Source organism: Gopherus evgoodei, chromosome 5 (assembly GCF_007399415.2).
Source record: "Gopherus evgoodei ecotype Sinaloan lineage chromosome 5, rGopEvg1_v1.p, whole genome shotgun sequence".
NCBI lineage: Eukaryota > Metazoa > Chordata > Testudines > Testudinidae > Gopherus > Gopherus evgoodei.
The window spans coordinates 82755705-82782629 of NC_044326.1; the positions used below are offsets into that span (position 1 = coordinate 82755705).

The window sequence follows — 26925 nt, forward strand, 5'->3', positions numbered from 1 at the left end:
GAGGGGTACATCTACAGTGCATTAAAAGGCCTGTGGCATTGCCACAGCTGGCCCATGTCAGTTGATTTGGTCATGGGCTGTGGGGCTAAAAATTGGTGTGTAGACATTCTGGCCTGGGCTGAAACCCTCGGGGTGGCGGGGTGGAGGCAGTCTCAGAGCCCAGATTCTAGCCCAAGCCTAAACATCTCCACTGCAGTTTTTAATCCCAGGTGCCCAAGTCTATTGACTCAGGCTCTGAGACTTGGTGCCTGGGTTTTTTATTGCAATGTAGATGTACTCCATATTTCTAAACCTATGAATGAAGGTGGACTCCGCAGTAAGTTTTCACTCTTCTCCATGGAAAATTCAAGCAAGCCAGGGAAAGTGAGAAAAATAGAAATAGTCTTTCTTGTTTTGCTTAGAGTTTGCTGAAATCAGAATCCAGTTTTGAATATTCAGGACCAAATACCGAAACTGTATGCAGTAGATTGTTTCCCATTTCCAGATTCCAAATTATAAATAATCAGCAAAGAAAAAATGTAGAAGACTACCACAGATGAGTAAAGTGATATTGCCAGATGAAAATCTAAAAAAAGAAATTAATAACAACACATTAAATAATTAAAACCAAAAGACTATTTAAACTATAATTTATCTTGTCATCCTTTATGCTGTTTAATCTTTGCATTTCACTTAGGCATTCTGATCCACATGTACGGAGCCCCAGTGAAGTCTAGGGATTCTGTTCAGAGGTCCATCTGCACAGATCACATTGGAGGATTGGGTTCTTAGATTTGATGCTGAAACTTGTCTGGTCAGGTTCAATTTTTGGCTCTCATGCCCTAGCGTAATGCTTGCGGTGTTTGGGTTGCAAACACTAAAGGGGAATGTTTCAATTTATTAAAAATTTATGTTTAAAAGGTTTCATATTATATCTACTAATACTGGGCTAGGGAGAACATTTATTTAAACAAAAGGCAGAAAAACTAAATGTTGCCTCAAGCTATGTAGCAATGTCCCTTTAAAACATACTTCCCACATGTCAAATTTTCCCAGGAAGGGGCCTATTGCTCCAGCATCCTATATAAAAAAGTTTACATTAGGTTAGCTGTGAGCGTATTTTCAGGGTGAAATCCTGATTCCATTGAAGTCAATGGCAAAACTCGCTATTGACTTCAGTAGGCCAGAATTTCATCCTCTGTGCTTGAAGAAAGAATATTGTTACAAAGGACGTGATCCTCCTGCCTTTGAAGTGAATGACAAAACTTCAGTTTATATCAGTGAGAACAGAATCAGGGCTAAATTTTGGGAAACCATCAATTCAAAGAAGTAAATCTAGAATTGTGTGGGAACCTGATGTGGAAGGCAGTCAGTGATTTTTTCACCAAAACTTGAAATAGTAAAATAATTGTAAACTTAGTTAAAGTCATTATTAAAGTCAATATCTGCAACTTCTATTCCTTCTAAGCAGAATATTTTGTAATGTTTAAAAGTTACTTTACTAGATAAAGATACTATTATAGTAATGGAACCAGCAAATGTGCATTAATCTCTTCTGGCCAGAGAGGGGCACTGTCATCCTAGATTTTTGTTGTAATAGCACAGAAAAATAATTTGACCTAGAAGCCAGCTGTAGATCTGTAACATGATGAAAAAATGAGGACATGAAGACTTTTTTAAAGTTAATAACACTAATGTTTTTTTCAGAGACGTACAAAATGGATGAGGAAGAGGGTTCCTCATATGCTCACTTCTTCTGTACCACGTGCTTTCTTCCTCCACATATGTTTTGCAGTATAGTATAATGCTGTGCTACATTTTAAAAAAATTGTTAAAGAGCTGGTTAACAAAACTATCTTCTGCACTCAGCAAGATTTACAGTTCTACTACTGTGCTCACAGTTGTTGTGAAAAGCAGGTCTGAGGAGGACAGACCAGTGGAGATACCATGTAGGAAAAACTCTTCATGCCCATGTGTGCCACATATGTGCACAAGCTGTACCTAGGAGACCACTGAAGGGAAGAAGTAGGCAGGTAACCCCATGGGTCCGTGCATGGTGTGACTCTACATGACCCAAAGTCAACATAATAGCTGAGCAGTATCTGTGTCCACCCCTTACCACATTCCCCAAAGTATTTATTCTTTGTTAATCACAACAGTGTGTTCAACACTGTTCTCAATATAGAAGTGAAGGCAATACCTGATGTGAACAGTTTACAATCTAAAAGAGGGATGCAGAGACGCATGGGAAATTTGCTTGAATTCTACTCTCACCCAATCCCCATAATTATTTTTTACTCTTTTCTTGTGGGCAGTGCAGAAGTGAAAATTGTGGGAGCATTAGAATGAGGAGGTGGTAGTGAAGACTTGGGAAAATGAGATAGGAAGGACATTCCAAGCATAAGCCATGGCATAGAATAGTAGCCAGCAGCAGGCTGTCTGCATACACGCATTGGGTTGGAGCAGTATATTGTGGCTGAAGGTTCCTTCCTCTAGTTCTGTTATTTTTGAACAGATTTTCTAGTAACCACAGTCCTGGTGTTGGGGCTTTTTCTCCCATTATCAGAATTTGGCCCAATGTTACGTGTATATTGCAGTACTAGTCAAACCCAAAACCAAAAGGTGAGGAAACATATAACATAGTTAAATAAACATACAGCATGTTGAAATAAATGTTATTTGCTTTTTTATATATTTGGGAATAATGCCACAATTATTTTTTGCCTATGGACTGTCACCTTGCTTTTTGAATTATGTTGGTGGATAGAGCTACATTTCACATCCTCAAAGTTACTTGTTTGCCCTACATATAGGGCTTACTTTCCTCCCTTCACTGATTCTTTTTTCGTCTCCTCCTTGACTGGCACATGGAGGAGTCCTGTTTATACCAAATGCACCTTCTAGTCTTCTCTTCCTCACTAGTTCTCCCACTTTGTAGATTCTCTCCCTATAGAAGAGGGAAAGCATGCAGCAGTAAATTAGTTTGTGTTTGACTCAGGCCTCCAGTCTGACCACCACTTTGAAGTATTGGTTATGAAAGACTGTGCATTAGTGGCGGAGGCCACTTTCACTCATTTTGACATCCATTGGACATCCTGCTCCAGTGGGGACCACAGGAAGAGACCTTTAATCATTAGGCAAGCAGCCATTGCATTTCTACTGGCACCCCAGACTGCCCCCTTTTCTCTCAGAAGGAAGACCTCTTGCATTGTATGAGAGGGCCTGTGCTCCTATAGACTCTCTACCTTCCTCACAGGAGCGCTAACTCTGTTGTCTCCTTCTTCTGGGCCATTGAACCCAGGGAGCTGTCTTGTCCTAAATTTTGAGCAGTTTCTCCTGAGCATGCTTCCTGTGAGTTCCTCAAGCTCCATCCCAAAAACTATCTGGAGATGCATGCTTCCTGCAGGTCCAGTAAGAGTGTATGCTACAACCAACCCACAAGTCTAAGCTCTCAGACATGAGAGCAAAGATATCTGCAGAATGTTTCAACTAGGTAAGATACTTGGGTTGAGGAACCCCCTTTATAGCAAAAATCTTGGGCTTTGAACCAGCTCTGTATGTATTTGATATGTTCTGCCTTTAAGTTCCCCATTGTCTGCAATTCTAAATGTGAGTATCATGAAAACAAAATCAGAGTATTAATAGGGATCTGAGTACCATAAACCTGTAAGAGATTCTTTTTTGGCTTTTGATGTGCAGAAATTGTTGCTTCAAGTATAGGAACTCAATATTATAGCTGGAAAACAGTGCCTTGTCCTCAGAGGAGTCCTGTTCAGAAGTCCCTATTTCCAGAGAGTGTGTAGTAATCTTCTTGCCATGTCCTCATACTGCTTTCCACCACATCTGTGCATACATGATTGCCTGATTGTTGCATTCTGCCAGGTCACTGGAAGAACATGCACACTTGTGCAACTGGCATCACAGGAGAAACTTCATGTTTGAGGCTCTCTGTTGTAGTCACAGGTATTGGGGTTAGCGATGTAGCCCCACGTGATCATTGCATCTCTAGACTGGCCAACTACTGTGTGCAGTTGATTAAGACAAAATCTTATAGTCTAGAGTTGTTCTTCACCGAATAGTAGGTGTTCAACTGATGGGGGCCAGATCACACAGGCTAAAGGGACATTATCTTCTCTTTTTTTCCATATTGTACCCTTGCCTGTTTGGAGGACAATTTTAAGGGGTTAATGGTGGCAAGAAAATGTTGTCATATCTTTAGGCAACCAAGCATCAGTATTAAATCATATAGAAGATGTCTTGGATCTGTGCATTGCTTTGAGCACTCTGCTAGCAACTTTTGAGCTTATGTCGGGGAGCAATACTTGCGAGGTTATAGAGGCTGTTGACATGAGTGGGCTTAAGTATAGGGTCTAGCTTCTTTGTATTAGGGGGTTGTACCGATGCTGCATAGGCATATTCAGCAGAGGAGTAGCAAAGTGCCAGTGCTGTTGATCACAGTGTGGATGGATCTGCACCCCTCTTTGATGTAACCAGCTTGCTGAAAACATTGTTTTGTATGATAACCTTGGCTTAGGTTTTCTCAATGTGAGTTCTAAAGGAGAGTGTGTGGTCAAGAGTAAGAGCAAGGAATATGGGATTTATGGAATGAGTGTGTAGTAAATATAAGGTGCAGTAAATAGTCCCGTTTCATTCATTTCATATTAGTTGTATGATGCAGTAGCATTTTGAAGCTTAGGAACTCTGCAGGAGAGCAGCTACAGAGACTTCTCACCAACTGTAGAGCTTCTGAGCTTTGCCACAGAGAGGATACTGTGGAGCCAAGAGTTAGAGTAAGAGAGAGCATGGGGAAGCCTGGCTGTCCATCCTCCTGACTTTTCTCTGGCTGGTGAAGTACAAACTCTTCAGATGGGAGATTCTGAATGGTAGAAAAGTGTTTCCTCGTTGTGGGTTTGTTGGGCTCCAAGCCTTTTTTACCAGTCGTTGGAGCAAAGTTCCACTCAAACTTCCAGAAAAATAATTCCACTTGGGCAGAGAAAAATTCTGTTAAAAAGGGAATGTTTCAGAAAGTTATAAGCAACTGGAAAAGGGGAGTTGAAATGGAAACATTTAAGCTTCCCTAGCAAGAGCTGTCAATAGTGCACTTCCAGAGTCTAAATATGTCACTTGTTCTGCCAGGTGTGTGATATTGTAATGCACTGAATGTATGACCACCACCACTTCCCTCTCCTGGATAGAGTGTCAGTGTTTATCATCCTCTAATGGACTTGCGGTCCAGTGACTGGAGGCCTGAAGGGAGGATATTATAAGCATTCCCACACTGGCAATTAATCAAGAATGTCCTCTAGCTCAAAGGATAGAAGCTTGTGGTTTTTATTTTAAAGGTTGGAAATTTTATTTCTAATAGTGCATTTATGTGGTTAGCTGACTGTTATGGTAGCTATGTGTCTGTGTAGCACTGGCTACAAATAATGACCGTTGTGAAGAATCTGCCCATGAAGGCCTTAACTAAAGGCCTTTAGTTGCAAAAGGACAAAGGCTTTTATCGCAAATTCATGTAATCTCTATCCCTAATTCAGCAGTTATCTTCTTACTCATTTACAGTGTTTGTACTTTCAGATGCAGTTGACTTGTATCAGCGACTGTAGCCATTTTCCACACAGCTAGAGCTGCAGTGATGCTTTTATATTTAGGTAAAATATACTTTACATGGGGAAGGGCTGCAGTGGGTTGTTGACCTTTAATTTTGCATGAGGTTACTCCAGGGTTGTCTTTTCCATTACATGGTTTTTCTCTTATCTAGAAAGATTTAAGAGCATATTTAATGTATCCTCTTTCTCCTACACAATTTTACTTGTATTTTGAATGAACATGTTATCCCTTTGAATTAATAAGAAGCAAGTCCATTTACAGTAGTTAGTCCCTTAATCAAATGACAAATAATCATTAAGGTGTAGGAATCTGTTTCACCAAGGCTAAATTAAAGAAAAACAAGGCCTTGGCTGACAGGACTTTTTTTCTTCTCTCACACTGAGTTGACATGAATACAACTCCAAGTCTAATGGATTTAGGGTGACCAGACAGCAAATGTGAAAAATTGGGATGAGGCTGTGGGTAATAGGAGCCTATATAAGAAAAAGATCCAAAAATCGGGACTATCCCTTTAAAAATCAGGACATCTGGTCACCCTAAATGGAGTTTATCCTGATTCAGGGTATTTGGGCCTAAATAGCTTCAGAATTTGCTAAGAACTCCAGCCTTTTCCAGCTGCATTAACTGTACCTAAACTACTAATAGTCTGTTGTTAGTTTAAAAGAAACCACAGAAAAATGATCGAATGGAACTTGTGAAAAGCTGGAAATATACTTGCACAATAGTACAAGATGAATGCAAGTTGCCCTTCATGTATAATATAGGATTAATCTCATTAAAGTTAGTAGTGTGAATGATCTTAGGGCTTGGCTACACTTGAGAGTTGCAGCGCTGGTGATGGGGTTACAGCGCTGCAACTTACTCTGTGTCCACGCTTGCAAAGCACAGCCAGCGCTGCAACTCCCTGGCTGCAGCGCTGGCTGTACACCTGGTCTACCTGGGGTGTAGCGATTCCAGCGCTGGTGATGCAGCACTGGTCATCAAGTGTGGACACCAAAAGCACTTTTATTGGCCTCCAGGGTATTAGGAGGTATCCCAGCATACCTTTTCAGCCACTCTGCTCATCATTTCACACTCCACTGCCCTGGGCTCAGGTGACCCGCCCTTTAAATGCCCCTGGAATTTTAAAAATCCCCTTCCTGTTTGCTCAGCCAGATGTGGAGTGCAATCAATCAATCAATCACTGACCATGCCTCCACGCCCCAAACGAACCCCAGCATGGAACACTTGCAAGCTGCAGGACCTCATCAGTGTTTGGGGTGAGGAAGCTGTGCGGTCACTGCTGCGCTCCAGCCGTAGAAATTATGATACCTATAGCCAGATATCAAAGTCCATGCTGGAAACCCTGCACTGCACCAGGACGCGGTGCAATGCAGGGTTAAAGTAAAGGAGCTGCGGAGTGCCTATTGCAAAGCCCGTGAGGGAAACCGCCACTCAGGTGCCGCTCCCACAACCTGCCGTTTTTACAAGGAGCTGGATGCGATACGTGAGGGTGACCCCACTGCCAATCCGAGGACCACGATGGACAGTTCAGAGCAGGGAGAGGAGGGGGAGGGTGTAGAGGAAACCGAGAATGAGGCTACTGAGGTGGTGGGAGACACCCCGGAGTCCCAGGAGGCATGCAGCTAAGAGCTCTTCTCAAGGCAGGAGGAAGCTAGCCAGTCGCAGCAGCTGGAACTTGTTGGTGAAGAAGAAGAAGAGGAGTGGGTTCCTGGTAAGCAGATATTATTTTTAGGATGGAACTGTTTTGGGAGAGGAGGGTGGGGGTTATGGCTGCCTGCATGCATGCCTAGATGTGGAATAGCCCATTGATGTGGTCTATCATGTCGCTGTAATCGGCCTCTGTAATCTCTTCAAAAGTTTCAGCCAGAGCGTGGGCAATGCGCTTTCGCAAGTTTATAGGGAGAGCCACTGTGGTCCTTGTCCCAGTCAGGCTAACGCGTCCGCGCCACTGTGCCATGAGGGGTGGGGGGACCATTGCTGCACACAGGCAAGCTGCATAGGGACCAGGGCGGAATCCACATTGCTGTAGAAGACCCTCCCGCTCTTCCCAGGTAACCCGCAGCAGCGAGATATCTGGCAGGATAAAATCCTGTGGAAAATGTAGGGATAGTGTTCAGTGCAGGTCCCCCCCAGCTGCTCTCTGCTTTCCCCAATGAACAGAAACCCCAGTGAGCCCTGACTCAAGCAGCTCCCCTTCCCAGTGAGCTGCGGCAGCAACGTGGCTTCATTAATCACTCATTCCCCATTACTCACCATGTCTTCACTGCTGTGGCATCTCTGTGCTATGTTTGCTATGTGTAAATGATGCTACAAATAGTCTACAAACTCCTTCACTGTGATTATAAACAATGCAGCCTCTGTAATAAATGTTTCTATTTCTGTTTTTTTTAAGTGTCCTTGAATCCTCCGGCCCTATCACAGCCTGCTGAAAGACTACAGAACTTGAGGAGGAAACCAAGAAAAAGCAAAGAAGATTTGGTGAAAGCAGTTATGAATCAGTATGCCAGAGAGAATAAGAGGCTGCAGGACTGGAGAGAGAAAATGCATCAGTGGAGGGAAACACAAAGCAGGAGAAAGGAACTGGCTACCAAGCAAAGCATAAAGCAGCTGATAAGCCTCCTGGCGCACCAAATGGACTGTATGCAATCACTCGTAGCCATGCAGGCAGATCACTACCGTGCTAACCCCCCCCCCCCCCCCGCATCCCAATGCTCTCTCCCTTGTGCCCCACTGTTTGCTCAAAACCCCCTTCTCCGTCATCCTGGTTCTTACCACCACCAGCTGCCCCCAATACCTGTACGTTCACTTTCCAGCCTGAGAACTACGACCCTTACCCTTTGCACTCAGCCCCCATCACCATGCAGCATATTAATCCTGACATGCAGCAGGCATTGCACAGCACTCCAGGCAGGACATAGTCAAACCTCTGACTATACAGTTCAGCACCCTACTTCCCTGCCCTTTTATGTACTGTATTTTGAATAAATGATTTCTTGGCTTTTAAAACAGTTTTTATTATTGCAGAAAGTGAAATATACTGTACCCCAAGGGAAAAACAGGCACTGCAAATCATTGTAACCACTGCACTTCACTCCCGTGCAAGGCACCAAACATTACTGCTGGCTTTCAGCCTCAAATTGCTCCCTTAAGGCATCCCTAATCCTTGTAGCCCTGTGCTGGGCCTCTCTAGTAGCCATGCTCTCTGGCTGTGCAAATTCAGCCTCCAGGTGTTGAACCTCAGAGGTCCATTCCTCACTGAATGTTTCACCCTTCCCTTCACAAATATTATGGAGGGTACAGCACGTGGATATAACTGCAGGGATGCTGCTTTCCCCCAAGTCTAGCTTCCCATAAAGACATCTCCAGCGCCCTTTTAAGTGGCCAAAAGCACACTCCACAGTCATTCTGCACCGGCTCAGCCTGTATTTGAACCGGTCCTTGCTCCTGTCAAGCTTCCCTGTATAAAGTTTCATGAGCCATGGCATTAACGGGTAAGCGAGGTCTCCAAGGATCACAATGGGCATTTCGACATCCCCTACTGTGCAGTCTGGGAAAAAAGTCCCGGCCTGCAGCTTCCTGAACAGGGCACTACTCCGAAAGATGCGTGCATCATGCATCTTTCCAGGCCATCCTATGTAAATGTCAATGAAACACCCACGGTGATCCACAAGCGCTTGGAGAACCACAGAGAAATACCCCTTTTGATTAATGTACTCGGATGCCAGGTGGGGTGGTGCCAGAATAGGAATATGCGTCCCATCTATCACCCCTCCACAGTTAGGGAAACCCATTTGTGCAAAGCCATCCACAATGTCCTGCACGTTCCCTAGAGTCACGGTTCTTCTTAGCAGGATGTGATTAATGGCCCTGCAAACTTGCATCAACACTATTCCAATGGTCGACTTTCCCACTCCAAATTGGTTCGCGACTGATCGGTAGCTGTCTGGAGTTGCCAGCTTCCAGATTGTAATAGACACCCACTTCTCCACCGACAGGGCAGCTCTCAATCTTGTGTCCTTGCGCTGCAGAGCGGTGAGTGAGCTCAGCACACAGTCCCATGAAAGTGGCTTTTCTCATCCAAAAGTTCTGCAGCCATTGCTCGTCATCTCAGACTTGCAGGACAATGTGATCCCACCACTCAGTGCTTGTTTCCCGAGCCCAAAAGCGGCATTCCACGGTGCTGAGCATGTCCATTACTGCCACAAGCAATTTATTGTCATGCACGTCAGGCGAATCGATATCATCATCGGACTCCTCACTGTCACTTTGGAGCTGAAGGAATAGCTCAACTGCCAAATGTGATGTGCTGGTGACATTCATCTGCAAAGTCCTCAGCAGCTCGGGCTCCATTTCCAACAGAAATCGCGCTGCAGACTCACAATGGCGCCAAATTGCTGGGATGTGTAGTGATGCACCACGGGGCGTTGGGACAGGAAGCGGAATGACCTGCACCCTTCCGTCCCCTTCCCACAACCCACAGCGCCAAAATGAGATGAGGTGCTCTGTGGGATAGCTGCCTGCAATGCATCACTCCCAACAGTGCTGCAAATGTGGCCACACTGCAGCGCTGGTAGCTGTCAGTGTGGCCACACTGCAGCGCTTTCCCTACACAGCTATACGAAGACAGCTGTAACTCCCAGCGCTGTACAACTGTAAGTGTAGCCATACCCTTACTCTATAACCAATTATGGAAATTATGTTATACTTTCCTCGGGAGAGCATTGAAACCACAAGAAAAATGGGAGAAATTATTTTGAATCCATAATGGATAGGAATGTAGAATCAGATTTATCCATCTACACAGGAGACAGGCAGCTTTGAAAAGAAATACAAAAAGATTCTACCTTTGCTAATCTCCTTATTCTTCAGAGTAGGGGTGGGCAAACTACAGCCTGTGGGCTGGATGCGGCCCATGAGCTGTTTTAAACCAGCCCGCAAGCTACACCATGTGGCTTGGCCCCACTCCAGCCAGGGCAAGGGTCGGGGACTGCACCACGCAGCTTCTGGAAGCTGCGGCATGGCCCTGCTCCGTCTCCTACGCACTCCAATGGGAGCTGCAGAGGTGGTGGCTGCAGATGGGGCAGCATACAGAGCCACATGGCCATGACTTTGTGTAGGAGCTGGAGAAGGGACATTCCACTGCTTCTGGGAGCTGCTTGAGGTAAGCATCACTCGGAGCCTGCACCCCCGAGCCTCTCCCCATGCCCCGGCCCCAGCCCTGATCCCCCTGAGTCTCTCCAAACCCCTCAATCCCAGCCCTGAGCACCTTCCTGCGCCCCAAACCTCTCATCCACAGCCCCACCCACACTCCAGAGACCACACCCCCAGCTGGAACCTGCACCCCTTCCTTCACCCCTGCCCCAGCCCTTATCCCCCTCCCACTCGCCAAACCCCTCAGTCCTAGCACCCTCCTACACTCCAAACTCCTCATCCCCAGCCCCACCCCAGAGCCCGCACCCCCTCCTGCATCCCAACCCCAATTTTGTGAGCATTCATGCCCTGCCATACAATTTCTATTCCCCGATGTGGCCCTTGGGCTAAAAAGTTTGCCCACCACTGTTCCAGAGACACCCAGACATGGTTGTGATCCCATACTATACACCAAGCGATATGTCTGCATGTATAATCTGGAATTACACAGGACAAAGTTAAAATGAGCTCATTAAATAGCAATCAAGGTGTTCGAAAGACTAATTAGGAATATAGTATGGACTTCATACTTGTAAACTCATAGACTCGTAGACTTCAAGGTGAGAAGGGACAATTATGATCATCTAGTCTGACCTCCTGCACAATGCAGGCCACAGAATCTCACCTACCCACTCCTGTAATAAACCCCTAACCTATGTCTGAGCTACTGAAGTTCTCAAATCATGGTTTAAAGACTTCCCAGAGAACAAAAGGGGGTCTGCCGGGTGCTAAGATACAGGATGTGGACCTGAGGCTGAAGAGGATCCTAACAGGAGCAGAAAAGAATCCACTGATTGTCCTTCATATGGGAACAAATGATGCGGCTAGATTCTCACTGGCTGGGGAACATGCTTAAGGAAATCGAGGCTCAGGTGATCTTCAGTGGGATTCTGCCTGTTCCTAGAGAAGGGCAGCAAAGATGTGACAAGATTATGGTTATCAACAGGTGGCTCAGGAGTGGTGCTATAAGGAGGACGTTGGGATGTATGGCCAGTGGGAGGCATTCATGAACAGAGGACTGTTCTCTCGGAATGGACTTCACCTGAGTAGGGAGGGAAATAGACTTCTAGGATGGAGGCTGGCACAACTGATTCAGAAAGCTTTAAACTACGAATTTGGGGGAAATGGTTGGGAGATGTCCAGGTAATCTCTATGCTGGATTTTAACATTGAGAGGGAAGAAAACAAAGTAAGAAGGGATACAGTTGTGGGTAGGAGAATGGATGTAAGGAGGAAGGGTAGTGAAGATAACTGTCTAATAGGTGATACTAGCAGTAGAATGTCAGTGCCTAATCAGGTAAAGAATGTGAGTGAAGTCAAACAGCAAAAATTAAGATGTTTGTGCACCAATGTGAGGAGCCTTGGTAACAAAATGAAGGAACTAGAGTTACTGGTGCAGAAAGTGAAAACAGATATTATAGGAATAACAGAAACATGATGTAATAGTAGTCATGCCTAGAGTACAGGTATTGAAAGGTATGTGCTGTTTAGGAAAGACAGAAATAAAGGCAACGGTGGTGGAGTAACATTGTATATTAATGTACTGTAAAGAAATAAGAATGGAATGGATAAGAGTCTGTCTGGGCAAAAATCACATTTGGGAAGAAAGCTACTAGAGCCTCCCCTGGGATAGTGCTTGAGGTATGCTGTAGACCACCAGGATCTGATTTGGATATGGATATAGACCTCTTTAATGTTTTTAAGGAAGTAAACACTAATGGGAATTGTGTGATCATGGGAGATGAACTTCCCAGATATAGACTTGTACACAAGTGCTAGTAATAACAATAGGACTTGGATTTTCCTGAATGTGATAGCTGATGGATTCCTTCACCAAGTAGATGCAGAACCAACAAGAGGGGATGCCATTTTAGATTTGGTTTTGGTGAGTAGTGAAGACCTCATAGAAAAAATGGTTGTAGGGGACAACCTTGGTTACAGCAATCATGAGCTAATTCAGTTCATACTAAATGGAAGGATAAACAAAAATAGATCTAAGACTAAGATTTTTCATTTCAAAAGGGCTAACTTTAAAAACAATTAGGAAATTAGTTAGGGAAGTGGATTGGACTGAAGAACTTGTGGACCTAAAGGTGGAGGAGACCTGGAATTACTTCAAGTCATCAAGCCTGCATCCCAAGAAAGGGAAAAAAATCATAGGCAGGAGTTGTTGACCAAACTGGATGAGCAAGCATCGCAGAGAGGTGATTAAGAAAAAGCAGAAAGCCTACAAGGAGTGGAAGATAGGAGGGATCAACAAGGAAAGCTACCTTATTGAGGTTAGAACATGTAGGGATAAAGTGAGAAAGGCCAAAAGCCGTGTAGAGTGCAAAGGGAATTAAAACGAGTAATAAAAGGTTCTATAGCTGTATAAATAAGAAGAAAATAAAGAAGAAATGTGACCGCTAAACACTGAGGATGGAGTGGAGGTTAAAGATAATCTAGGTATGGCCCAATATCTAAACAAATACTTTGCCTCAGTCTTTAATGAGGCTAATGAGGAGCTTAGGGATAATGGCAGGATGACAAATGGGAATGAGGATATGGAAGTAGATATTACCACATCCAAGGTAGAATCCAAACTCAAACATCTTAATGGGACTAAATCACAGGGCCCAGATAATCTTCATCCAAGAATATAAAGGAACTGGCACATGAAACTGCAAGCCCATTAGCAAGAATTTTTAATGAATCTGTAAACTCGGGGTTTGTATTGTACCCTATTTTTAAGAAAGGGCAAAAAAGTGATCCAGGTAACTACAGGCCTTTTAGTTTGACATCTGTAGTATACAAGGTGTTGGAAAAAAATTTGAAGGAGAAAGTAGTTAAGGATATTGAGGTCAATGGTAATTGGGACAAAATACAACATGGTTTTACAAAAGGTAGATTATGCCAAACCAATCTGATCTCCTCCTTTGAGATAGTATCAGATTTTTTAGACAAAGGAAATACAGTGGATCTAATTTACCTTGATTTCAATAAGGCATTTGATATGGTTCCATGTGGGGATTTATTAGTTAAATTGGAAATGATGGGGATCAATATGAAAATTGAAAGATGGATAAGGAACTGATTAAAGAGGAGAGTACAACGGATCGTACTGAGAACTGAACTGTCAGGCTGGAGGGAGGTTACTAGTGGAGTTCCTCAGGGATCAGTTTTGGGACCAATCTAATTCAATCTTTTTATTACTGACATTGGTACAAAAAGTGGGAGCATGTAAATAAAGTTTGCGGATGACACAAAGCTGGAAGGTATTGCCAATACAGAGAAAGACAGGGATATCCTACAGGAATGATGTGGATGACCTTGTAAACTGGAGTAATAGTAATAGGATGAAATTTAATAGTGAAAAGTGCAAGGTCATGCATTTAGGGATTAATAACAAGAATTTTTGTTATAAACTGGGGACTCATCAGTTGGAAGTAACAGAGGAGAAGAACCTTGGAGTATTGGTTGGTCACAGGATAACTATGCTCCGCCAATATGATATGACTGTGAAAAAAGCTAATGCAGTCTTGGGATGCATCAGGCAAGGTATTTCCAGTATTTCATCTGGAATACTGTGTGCAGTTCTGGTCTCCAATGTTTAAGAAAGATGAATTCAAACTGGAACAGGTACAGAGAAGGACTACCAGGATGATCCAAGGAATGGAAAACTTGTCTTATGAAAGATACTTGAAGAGCTTGGCTTGTTTAGCCTAACCAAAAGAAGGCTGAGGGGAGATATGATTGCTCTCTATAAATATATCAGAGGAATAAATACCAGTGAGGGAAAGGAATTATTTAAACTCAGTACTAATGTGGACCCAAGAACAGATGGATATAAACTGGCCATCAGGAAGTTTAGACTTGAAATTGGATGAAGGTTTCTAACCATCAGAGGAGTGAAGTTCTGGGACAGCCTTCCAAAGGGAGCAGTGGGGGCAAAAGACTTATCTGGGTTCAAGACAAAGCTTGATAAGTTTATGAAGGGGATGGTATGATGGGATAGCCTAATTTTGGCAATTAATTGATCTTGACTATTACCGGTAAATATGCCCAATGGCCTGTGATGGGATGTTAGATGGGGTGGGATCTGAATTACTACAGAGAATTATTTCCTGGGTGTCTGGCTGGTGAGTCTTGCCCACATGTTCAGGGTTTAACTGATCATCATATTTGGGATCAAGAAGAAATTTTTCTCCAGGGCAGATTGGCAGAGGCCCTGGGGATTTTTCGCCTTCCTCTGCAGTGTGGGGCATGGGTCACTTGCTGGAGGATTCTTTGCATTTATCTAGGAACTTATATTGGAGGGGAAAGTGTCAAACAGTCACTTGTGGGAATCCCAGAAGGCTCTTCAAAACCAAATATTTCATCTTGGAGATTTCTCCCTGGCAAGATCAACTGAAGTAAAGATACCGATGCTTGTCTCTTGAAGTCATCATGGGTTCCTGAACAGGTTCCTTTAGGCACACTGCTTCTGAGATTCACATGAGAAATGAATCACTAATAATTTTAAGAGCAAACACTTTATTGAACTGCTAAAATGTGTATTTGCCAAGACTCAGTTACTGCATGATCTTGTTGCTCTTGTCCTCCTTTTTCCTTAACTCCAATGCTTCTCTACTAAATTACCTACACTATTCATGTCATACCTAAAATTAGATTATAAATTCATCAGAGCAGGGACCATGTGTTTCCGTTGATTCTGTGAAGTGCCCAGCTCATTTTGTATAAGTCTTCTGCAAACACAATGCTATTCCATTAATTTAATCCACAGACTAAAGATCACCGAAAAAAAGCATAAAGCAGTGTCCAGAGAGTGGGTTTTTCAACTGGAACGTTTGTATTTTACTGGATTTCCTTTTTGTTTTTAAGGAATAAATTCCCTGCTTCAGTATGAAATCTTACCAGGAAATGGGTTTGAGATTTTCCAGATAAACTCCGATACTGGAGAGATGATGACAACTGCCTCACTCGACAGGGAAACCCAAGAGATTCTCAGTATAAAAGGTAACTGTATGAGATGTTTGTACTGTAAAATGGAATGTGGAGAGTGTGGGATCACTTACCATCAGTGTTATCTTTTCTCAATTTCATTTGACTTATTCAGATAGGTGTAGCATGATGTTCCGGAACAGAAAGCAGCTGTGTTTGCACATATACTCTTATTTTCTGTATAGCACATGGACTCTAATATTTTGATATTACTGATGAAGAGTCATCATTACACTAACATCACTAATATAAGCTTTCTTTCTATGTGTTTCATCTCAGTCCTGGTTCGAGACAGTGGAACCCCTTCTTTATCCAGCACAGCAACAGTTATCTGCAAAGTACTGGATGAAAATGACAATACTCCTAAATTTCTCCTTCCTGTCCCTGAGATTCAAATTCTGGAGAATCAAGAGCCTGTAATAGTGCACACTACACTAGCTGTAGATATAGATGCTGGCAATAATGGAACTTTACGATATCAAATAATTGGTAAGTATGGTCTTTATTTTATATGTTACTAATACCAAAAAAAAGTTGTCAGAAAATAGTTAAACAGGAGTTTCAGGTTTTAAAATAGTTCTGATCTCAGCCAGTCCAGCTAGAACTTAGCTAGTGCAATGGGGAGTCCTAAGACTCCCTTTAAACAGAAAAAACCTTCCACTTCCTCCATTGGCACACACTTCCAACCCAGCCTCTCAGCCTAGCAATCAGATTTGGGAGTGTACAGAAGAGAGGAACAAAAATAATCGGAGGGGTGAAAATAAGAAAAAGATTAAAAGACCTAAATATAGCTTTCTGATGAAGAGAGGGCATGGTAAGTATCTGTAAATGCATGAAGAATACAATCACCAAGGAGAAGGAGACATTTTTCCAGAGTGTTATATATTGGATTACATTTATCATGTTGCAAAAGCTCTTTTGGGTGAGGACAGTGACCTAAGGGAAGAGATGAAAGCTCAAATGCATGGGACATTTAAAACTGGACTGGACAAAGGACTGCAAGAATATACAGCAAGAAAAAATCCTGCATTGGCAGGGGATGAACTAGATCAACAGTTTTGAAAACTGAGCCCACTTTCAGGAAAATGAAACCAATTGTACCCCATTTCATCCCCTCCATGGGTCATTAAAGCCTGCCAATCTCACATTTGGGAAATGCTTGGTTCTTCTTCGAGTAGATGCAGCCATGTATTCCACTTAGGTGTGTGCGTACCCAGTGCCTTGTGGTCTTCTCCAGTGACTGAAGAAGGGCCATCCTTGTGCCTTGTGGTCTTAGCCCCTCCCCGTCTATATGAGGTGGCACCTCTCCAACCCCCATCAATTTATTCTTACAGTCCATGGCTGGAGTTAGAGCTCTTTGTGGTCTTAACCTCACAACCTTTCACTATTTTAGTGTCTTGTTCTAGTTTTATATAGTTAGCACCCGTACTGTTAGATTTAGTGTTAATTGTATTTAATTAAATACCCCTGTAATGCCATCACTGGGGTTTAAACATTGTCCGTCATGTGGGGGAATGATCCCAATAACGATACCCCACAAGGTATTTGCTGTGCTTGAGTGAGGCCTCACTCAAAGAGTGGTGTTCGATCTGTCGATTGTTCATGAAACTGACTCAGGTGGATAGGGACCTTCGCCTGAAGCAGCACCTGTCCAAACAAGCCATGTGGCTGCTTTGCCACCAAGACTCTCATTGGATCATAAGTAACCCTCGGGTTCTGAGAGTGCTGGCATTTCGTGCTCTGGAGCCAGCACTTCTCTGAACGGAGGAGAAGATCCCCGTAGAGAGCGCCAAGGAAAACTTACATAAGACTAATCAAGACCACTCCAGTTCTCCTGGGGATCCCAGGAAGAGCGTAGACCGGCATGTGGAATGTCTCTAACCGCTCCCCGGAGTACCATGTAGGGAGGTCAGAGACACTGTATCAGCAACTGCGGTTCTCACCGTGGTGCATCTGTTGAGTCCAATATCGACAAGGCATCAACTGTTTGCATGTTGGCAGTATAGCAGGCAGATCTGGACCACCTCTGCCTTACCATCCCAACCTCTCATTTCATCCAGGATTTTGCCATAGTTATGTCATTTACAGCCCTGTTGGCTGGATGGGCTACTGAACTCTTGGGCTAATTGGTACCGCACACCGATGTTCCCCTTCCACAGTCTGTGGAAGCATGTCTAGTACCGGGCTTAAGCACGGGACCTCCTTGGCATTGGAAAACTTCTTGGCACAGTTGAATTTGGCATGGCAGATGTGACTGTGGTGGCTTTCACAGCCCTCCACTTCAGCGCCATCTGCTGCTTCACTATTGCTGCTGACTTCAGGGTTGATAACACTTCCAGTAGCAGCATACTTGGTGCCAGCAGTATAGCTTCCAGCATCAGCACTGGTCCCTGCCTTGTTTAGGGTGATGGATGAGTCAAACCAGTTAATCATTTCCTCAAGTATGTCTCCACCTTTATCCCCAGAAACTTGAGACTCCTCGGCACTGAGGTCAGGATCTTCCTCCTCCTGCTTTCTATCTCCTGTCTCATATCGGGGGCCCTTTATGGAGCACTATGGGCACAAGAATTGGCACTTGTCTCACAGTCAGGACAGGGGCCCTTGGCCCAATGCTGCTGGCCATCGATACCATATACTTATGCTTAGCATTCTCTGTGGAATCCGTGGGATGCTCCTTGGTTGGGTAGGTCACACTTCTCAGCTCGCTCTAAGGAGAGATCGCCAGGCAGATTGGTGGTGGCAACTGTGGACCCACAGGATCAGGCACCAGTGAGGCTTCCCCGTGGAGCCTTCATAGAGCTACTTCTTCCAGCTCCACCGATCCAGGAATGGGAGCCAGCATTGGCACAGTTAACCAACTCTTCTTCATCCCCAGATGATTCGGCAGTGTCTGGCTCTTCCTCTCCTCCAACACTTGAAGATTTCAAGGACTCTCCAGACCTTTAGAAACATGTGGCTGCCTCCCTGGGCATTCAGGCAGAGTTATTGGATATCCTTCAGCCGTCTGCTGCTGGGAGAAGTAGCCCTTCCTATCAACCATAGGATCCTAAAGCCTTCTTAGTGGAGCTCCGTTCAAGCCATTGGGATTTTGTTCCTCTCCTCAAAAACCTACATTCCTTGTGGTGATAACATCTACAAGGAGAGTGAATTTCAGGCTTTGGAGAACTGTGTGTAAGGAGGCTCTGCCATCAAAGACACCAAAATTTGAGTTTAATTTCTCTCGATTTCATTTAAACCAGGTGATATATTTGCCTGAGGTTTTTCCTAAGCCAATTCATCTCTGGAAGAGCAGTGTCTTCACACATTGGACATCAGACAATGTCCGGTCTTTTTTGTTTGGACAGGACTATATCTCATCTGTTTGTGTCATATGCAGACTGTATGAAGGGCAAGCAATCTCCTCACAGACTCTTTCTAAGTGGATAACTTCCTGCATCAAAACCGTATGTGACACAGCTTCAGCTACGCCCCCTCTCTGAGTGTGAGTTCATTTTATGAGAGTGCAAGCTACTTCAATAGCATTCTTCAATGACGTCGCAAAATTGTATAATTTCAGGGCTGCTACATGGTCGATCATATGTACATTTATGAACCATTATGCCATTATCATGGCATCCAAAGCAGATGCAGACTTTGGGAAGGCAGTCCTTAAGTAGACTCAGAACTCCACCTCCTGTGGTTCTGCTTGTGAGTCACCTAAGTGGTATACATGACTGCATATACTGAAGGAAGAAGAAAGAGCATGGTAACTGTGGTTTTAAGAGTTGGGCAGGGGCTGTGCTGGAGTTTCTTGGCATGGTGCACTTGGGGATCGTTTGGCAACTTGGAAGACCGATTGGAGGTTTTTATCATTGGTGGTTGAAAGAAACTTTCATCACCTGGAAGGTGGACTTGGTATCTATCCACACCTATTTTTAAAGTGAAAGGAGGATTGGGTTGGGGGCCCTTATATGGGGGGCTGAAGAAAGAATCATAAAAAGATTGAAAAGGCATTTGTTTTGTTTTAGATTAACTGTTACTTACAGTCACTGTGGTTCTTTGCGCTGTGATGCAGGCATGCATCCCACTGAGGTATGTGTGCACCCAGAGCACCGGAGCCAGAGAATTTTGCCTAGCAGTTCCCATAAAGAGGTGGAGCTCATGTCTTGTGGCTATAGCCTCTCCCATGGCTATATAAGGATGTGCCTCTCTGACTTCACTCAGTTCCTTCACACCTAATGCCAAGAGACTAGCTTCCAATGCAGAGGGAATGGAGGATGGGTCGTGGAATACACATTAGCTTCACATCTCAAAGAACCTTCCTGTACTACCTTCATCCCAAAAATGGCAAGACACTCTTTACTTTGATTTGGGACCCTCTGTGGTATTACAAAAATAAATTATTGGCAGCACTGATAATTACTGATTATCCCTGCTTTGCTCCAACTATGTAGAAAGGGCTATAGAGTCATCTTAGATTTTTATGCTTTTAATTTGAAAATTATCTTGATCTGTTGAAATATACTTATTCTAGTCACTTAAAAAAAAACATTATAACTCTTTCTAAAACCCATTGCTCCAGATATTTAATAGTAGCTTTAAAAATGAAAAAAGTGGAAAAGACCTCATTACAGTTCATTTCTAAGAGACAGGTTTGTAGATGAAAGCAAGGGGCAAATAGCCACATTTGTTGTCAGCAATGCTTTATGGGTTTCTGGAATTTGTAGCCAAGGTTGGGAAGAGTTCACTTTGTGCAGCAGTATAGTTGCACTAGATTTTATAAGGTGTGTTGATTTGGGAAAAAAGACATTCATCTGGCAAAATAGCTGTTCTGTAAAAGGATATAACATTCTGGATTTACTGTCACTGCCACCCACTGATTTAAATGAAATGCAGGTTTTAATTTTTATAAAAGGAGGAAAATATGCCAAAGGCACATGAATGCACCAGCTGTACTGGCAATAGGATCATGTTGTTATAATTAACATAATGGTACTAGCAAAGGGATTTTTCAAATTAGAATTGTTTGTGATAGTTTTATTTTTATTGTATTTTAAAGGTGGAAATATTGGAGATTACTTCACTCTAAACGCTACTTCAGGAGAACTCTTGGCCACTCGTAGTTTAGACAGGGAGGATGCCAGCAACTTTACCCTCATTATTGAATGTCATGACCTGGGCAGCCCACCAAGAAGCTCCACAACACAGCTACAGATTACAGTCCTGGATGAAAATGACAACAGCCCTATATTTGCAAAGAAGACCTATCAGACCTCTGTGAGAGAAGACGTTGAGGAAGGATCACTAGTTCTTGAGCTCTTTGCTTCAGATGAAGATAGTGGCCTGAATGGTGAGGTCATGTATTCGCTCAATGATGACACCCTTGGAGCATTTACTGTTAACAGTACAACTGGAGCAATAGTTACTACAAAAGCACTAGACCGGGAGACTAAATCTCAGTATGCATTTAGAGCAGTGGCAAATGACTGTAGCATCCAAGGCCCAAGAAGTACTACAGTTAACATTATGGTGCACATTGATGATGCCAATGACAATAGTCCAGTTTTTCTACAGAACCCTTTCAAAGTTTATGTGCCTTCTGAAACCTCTGTGAATCAGACAATAGCCACTGTGAGAGCTGTGGACTTGGATCTGGGTCCAAATGGTGCAGTGGTTTTTAATCTTGCAGTACCTGGAACTATGTTTTGTATTGACATTAATACAGGAGAGATTTATCTTCAAGAGCCATTGCCTTCTGACGGTTTCAGTTCCCACCTGCTAGTATTGGCTTCAGATCAAGGTGTTCCAGCTAGGACAGCCACAGCTCTATTGGCCATTTCCACAAGGGAACAAGAGGAGGTGATGTCATTCAGCCATAGTTTGTATGCAGTAACTGTGCCTGAAAACAGTGAAGTAGGTGGGTATCAGACTCTCTAACTTGTGGCTGTTAGTGGCCAAAGTCCTAACCTGTTGGGCACTATTGAGGATGAAGTGTGTAGGGAACCTTTTTCAATAACATGCAGCAACAGGGTAAAATTGAAATTGGACTATATGCAAACAGTACGTTAAGGAAAAAAAACTTCTCCCTGCCCAGTGCACCAGGGACCAAAGGGGAACATAATGTGCTGTCTCAGAGGCATAGTTGGGTTTCTGGCCCCTGCACACATACAACAGAATGGTAGTCATATTAGACAGGATGCTCCTTTTTCAAAGAGAAGAAAGGGATGTTGCACTGCATGATCCTCCCTCACCCTGGACAATGCTTGAGCATCTCTGCTCTGTATCTACAAAGTGGCTGTAATGATGGATGCACAATTTTTATCCTCGGCACTTTTCCTTGCCAACGTGCATCTCCTTGGAATAAAGGCAGAATTTATCTGTCTGTCTCTGTGCTTGTGCAGATGTGTGTGTGTGTGTATCCAAACAAGACTGATTACATAATATGTCACTAATAGTTCATTAAATAAATGCAGTGAAAGCTCAGATAAGATGAGAAATCCACAAATGCCTGTTGCGATGTATGATTTTTGGCTTTAGCGAAATCCCTGGTGTATTGTAACTGCATTCAGAGATTTTCCAACACTTTCCTCACAGTTTCATACTTGCTAAAAGAATGTGTAGAAGTAGGCGGAGAATGCACAGAGGCTGTAATACATTCTTTTACTTAACAAGACATTGTGAAATTGGTAGACTTGTACAAGATGCAAGCAGTAGATAGAAGCCCACATTGTTAAATGCCCATTATAGAGAAAGGCCAGATTCACTGCAGTCTGTGCCACCATTGTTTCTTTTAGGCTGTAGTGGAATAAAGTTGTTGGGGGAAAAGTTTGAGTTAGTTCAGTGAAGTCACAATTTTGACCTGCTGGGAGCTGCTGTAAACTGGTCAAAGTAGCCCATAAGACATTCCACTGGGAGTGTACCTGCAGAGCACTGGACAAGAATTAATACTATCCGTGTCCCCATGGGCGAGACGCTGTCCCCTGTCTCACTATTGCTGCAGAAAGATGTGATTCTCATTTCCTAGAGTGTAGGGTTTTTTGGTTTTGTTTGTTTTTATCTGGCCCCACCTCTTCTTCCATGCTTTAACCTAACAGTTGTGAATTCAGCTGCGACATTTTAACTGACGGTCCCTAGAATTATACATTTAGGAGTAGTGGGGGCAAGGTGTTTTAAGTAAAGGGTCCTGGACTCTTGATTTTGCTGCTGCTTTGGTCCAGTAATAATAAATAAATAATAATAATAATATCAGCTCTTACATAGCACTTTTCTTCATTGGATATCAAGGCCTGATAATCTTCAGGGTATGTTGCAGGAACCTAGTTAATCAGGTTTTTCCATATGGTTGTTGAAGAGTGCCTGTGGGGATCTCAGCTTTTTGTGTTATTGTTGGTACTGCGTTGTTTGTTTAACTTGTATACATTTAAAGAAAGAAAATCAAAATATCCTTTCAGCAATGGATAAGATTTTATGATTCTGCATGTGCCTAATTACAGATATAGTAATGGGACAGGTTAGGCAACCCAGCCTGAAATTATTGAAATCCCTCAAGGAATTGTGGTAAGAGAATACCATAGTCTGATGGCCACCCACTAAATATATTGCAAACATAAATAGCAGTACATTTAAATTATTTTGATTAAAGGAAGTTTAAGGAAGCTTCAGGATAAATCAGAAGATTTCAGCCTGAAAGCTTACTGTGTATAGTAAGAAAACTATAGGGTATAGAAGAGCAAGTTATTTTATGCATTCTTTTATGAGATGTTCCACAAGTAGTAGTTCTGTTTCTCTTCTAATTATTTTATGTGATTTCAAATAATACAAAAACATACTAATTTCATTTTATTTGTCAGAAAAAGTTATGACTATAATTAAACCCTCTAAAGGATTCAGTTTGGTAGCTACATTTCTGATTCTGGAACCCTTACTCCATATGAATAATACTTACTCTCCCACCCAGTCCCATGGAAGTATATACATTATAAAATTCAATATTAATGTAATCAGGATTAACAAATAACATTTTGCTTAATACATTTTAGTTTCATTTTCAACCACGCAGTGGCAAAACTTCACTGTAGTCAGACAAGAATCAAAGCAATATCAACAATGAAGGCCAAAGCCTGATATCCTTGCTCAGTTTTTACTCCGTAGTTACGCAGACAGACTCCTACTTAGGTAAGAATCTCAGGATTTCTTCAACTAAAACGTTTGGCCCCAAGTTTAGTGACCTTCATGTTATTCCCCAAGTTTAGTTTTGCATTGTATTAAATATGTTATACACTGCATTGCAACAGGCACTTTTAGAAGTCAACTAATAAATAAATAATCAAGTCAGTGCTCTCTTTAAAGTGCAAAAAACCTTTTCATTATTCACCATGTCTGCCTCCAGTTGATGTCTGGGTGTCAGATTCACCAATAAAACAGTCACAGCTGCTAGTTCTGCAGGATTGTTTTATTTATTTTTAAATACATATAAAGTATCTGGGCTGGAAATTTATTTACCTCTCTTTTATTCTCTGTGCTCCATGAGCCTTTTCTTTATTATCCACCCAAAAAGTCTATCCTCCAACACAAAGGCAAGGGTCAGATAAGGGTCAGAGGGAAAAGGGGCATCCCTGGTTCCAATGTCTGGATTACAAAAGAGAGGAGAAAGGGAAGAAAATAATATGGGGACATGTTCTTATTTCATGGATAAACACAGGTCTCCCAAAGTGACTTGGACTGTAGCAGTGGATCAGTTTTGAGTTGTGCATGTGTGTCTCAAGCCAGAATGTGACCCAGGGTTTTTATGTCTGTTTTTCCTCCTATTCTTTAGAAAAAGCACACATACTATACAAACTATAACATTTTAGTGCATTTAAGGTACTTGGTTGTTTAATGCAGGTTGAGGTATTTTAACATAGTGTTAGGATGCTTCTGATTTACAGACAAATCAGGGAAATTCTAAGTTAAGGCACTTGCTGCAACCTTGCTTTGCCCTGTTATGCTTGACTGGTTTGGAAGTTTCAGACAGTGTTGGATACTGTGTCCCTTATTTGAGGCAGTACCTACACACAGTGGACAGAGTCAAGTAAGTTTAGGATTATAGCTCTTTGAGATAGAGACTGTTTTTGCTGTACATCTAGTTTTACCTCATTAGGGACTTCAGGATTTGGCCTCATCAATTTAAGATACACCTCTCTCCCGCTATAACATGTCCCGATATAACACAGGTTCGCGCATAGCACAGTAACAGCGGGGCTTGGGAGGCGCCTTAACGGGTCCGGGGCTCCAGCTGCTGTGGGGAGCCCTGGGCCCTTTAAATCCCGCTGGAGCCCTGCTGCCACTACCCTGGGGCTGCGGCAGCAGGGCTCGCCAGCAATTTAAAGGGCCTGGACTCCCCACAGTGGCTGGAGCCCGGAGCTCTTTAAATCACCGCCAGAGCCCTGCCGTCGCTACCCCAGGGCTGTGTCAGTGGGGCTTGGGCAGTGATTTAAAGGATCTGGGGCTCTGGCTGCTGTGGGGAGCCCTGGGCCCTTTAAATCCCGCTGGAGCCCTGCCACTGCTACCCCAGGGCTGCGGCAGCCAGGGCTGGCTCTACTGTTTTTGGTGCCCCAAGCAGCACGCCAAATTGCCACCGCGAACGGCGGAGGCAGTCTGTGTGCCATTAGGGCGGCACGCGTGGTTCTGTGGCAGCAGCAATTCTGCAGCAGCTTCTATGTTCAGCTGTCCGTGGCGGCACAGCTTCTGTCTTCCAGCTGAAGACAGAAGCTGCTACCGAATTGCCACCACCGTGGAAACGCGCATGCCACCCTAATGGCACACGGACTGCCCCCGCCATCCACGGCGGCAATTCGGCTCACTGCTTGGGGGCAAAAACACAGACTGCTGCCCCTTGCAGATTGCCGCCCCAAGCACTTGCTTGGAATGCTGGTGCCTGGAGCCAGCCCTGGCAGCAGTGGGGCTCACCAGTGATTTAAAGGGCCCGGGCTTCCCGCGGTGGCTGGATCCCGGAGCTCTTTAAATCATCGCCGAAGCCCTGCCGTCCCTACCCCAATATAACAGGGTTTCAGCTATAACGTGGTAGGGATTTTTGGGTCCCCACAACCGCGTTATAGTGAGGTAGAGGTGTACCAAAAGGCACTATCCAAAGTGAAAATGAACTGTATGGAAACTGCAACATTTCATTATTTAAATGCAAGCCATATTACTACCACAGTGTGGCCAAAAAGCATCAGAAACCACAGAAATGCCATTTCTTTGCCCTTTACCAAAAAAGTTACCAACGGTTTTAACAGCACTAAAAAAAGGCTTTTCGGGTGGAAATTGGTAGAACCAGAGCAGGATTTCATTGATCCATTTATTATACCCTGCAAATCAAGGTATCAAATGGTAATACTGATGCAGCCGTTTTTTCTTGCGATTTTTTTCTCTTGCTCCTTTCAAAAACCAGGCAGAGAAGGTTGTGAGCACAGGACATAGGGACTTTTCCTTCAGACACTAGATATTTTCTTTTCCTTCAGGTAAGGATGCCATAAACAACGGTAAATGCTGGCTGCTGTATTGAATAAAAATTGTACAATTGTGAAAATGGGACCAGCTGTCCCTGTGATCCAAAAAGGGGTCTATGTTTAATTTATAGAAACAGTGGACTTCTCATTCTCACCTTTAGCCTTACACACTCTGACAAAGTTCCTCCTCTACTTTGGTGGGTCCTGCACTTATTGGCGGATTTGCTTGCCTCACAGATTCAACATGTGGGTCGGGAAACAGCCCAGAGACCTTCCCCTCTGGTAGAAGCCACAGTCCAGGTCAATTCCTCCTGTGTCTGATCAGGATTTGGGAGGTTTGGGGGGAACCCAGGCCCGCCCTCTAATCCAGGTTCCAGCCCATGGCCCTGTGGACTACAGCTGTCTAGAGTGCCTCTTGGTACAGCTGCGCGACAGCTACAACTCCCTGGGCTAATTCCCCATGGCCTCCTCCCAACACCTTCTTTATCCTCATCACAGGACCTTTCTCCTGGTGCCTGATAATGCTTGTACTCCTCAGTCTTCCAGCAATATGTTTTCTCACTCTCAGCTCCTCATGCCTCTTGCTCCCAGCTCCTCACATGCACTCATAGACTCATAGACTCTAGGACTGGAAGGGACCTCGAGAGGTCATCGAGTCCAGTCCCCTGCCCTCATGGCAGGACCAAATACTGTCT

At 43.6% G+C, this 26925-nt stretch overlaps 1 protein-coding gene across 7 annotated transcripts in view; it reads left to right on the top strand.

The window, feature by feature from the left end:
• DCHS2 (dachsous cadherin-related 2) overlaps positions 1–26925 on the top strand; it is a 236969-nt gene that overhangs the window by 164079 nt on the left and 45965 nt on the right. For 3 of the 7 annotated variants that reach the window (XM_030563596.1, XM_030563598.1, XM_030563597.1), the window contains exons 11-13: positions 15642–15776; positions 16041–16250; positions 20800–21657. In XM_030563596.1, coding sequence (XP_030419456.1) covers positions 15642–15776; positions 16041–16250; positions 20800–21657 — 1203 coding nt within the window. Of the gene's footprint in view, positions 1–676; positions 6169–15641; positions 15777–16040; positions 16251–20799; positions 21658–26925 lie in introns of those variants that run through there. The other 4 variants (XM_030563599.1, XM_030563604.1, XM_030563602.1 and 1 more) reach the window with 4 other exon arrangements.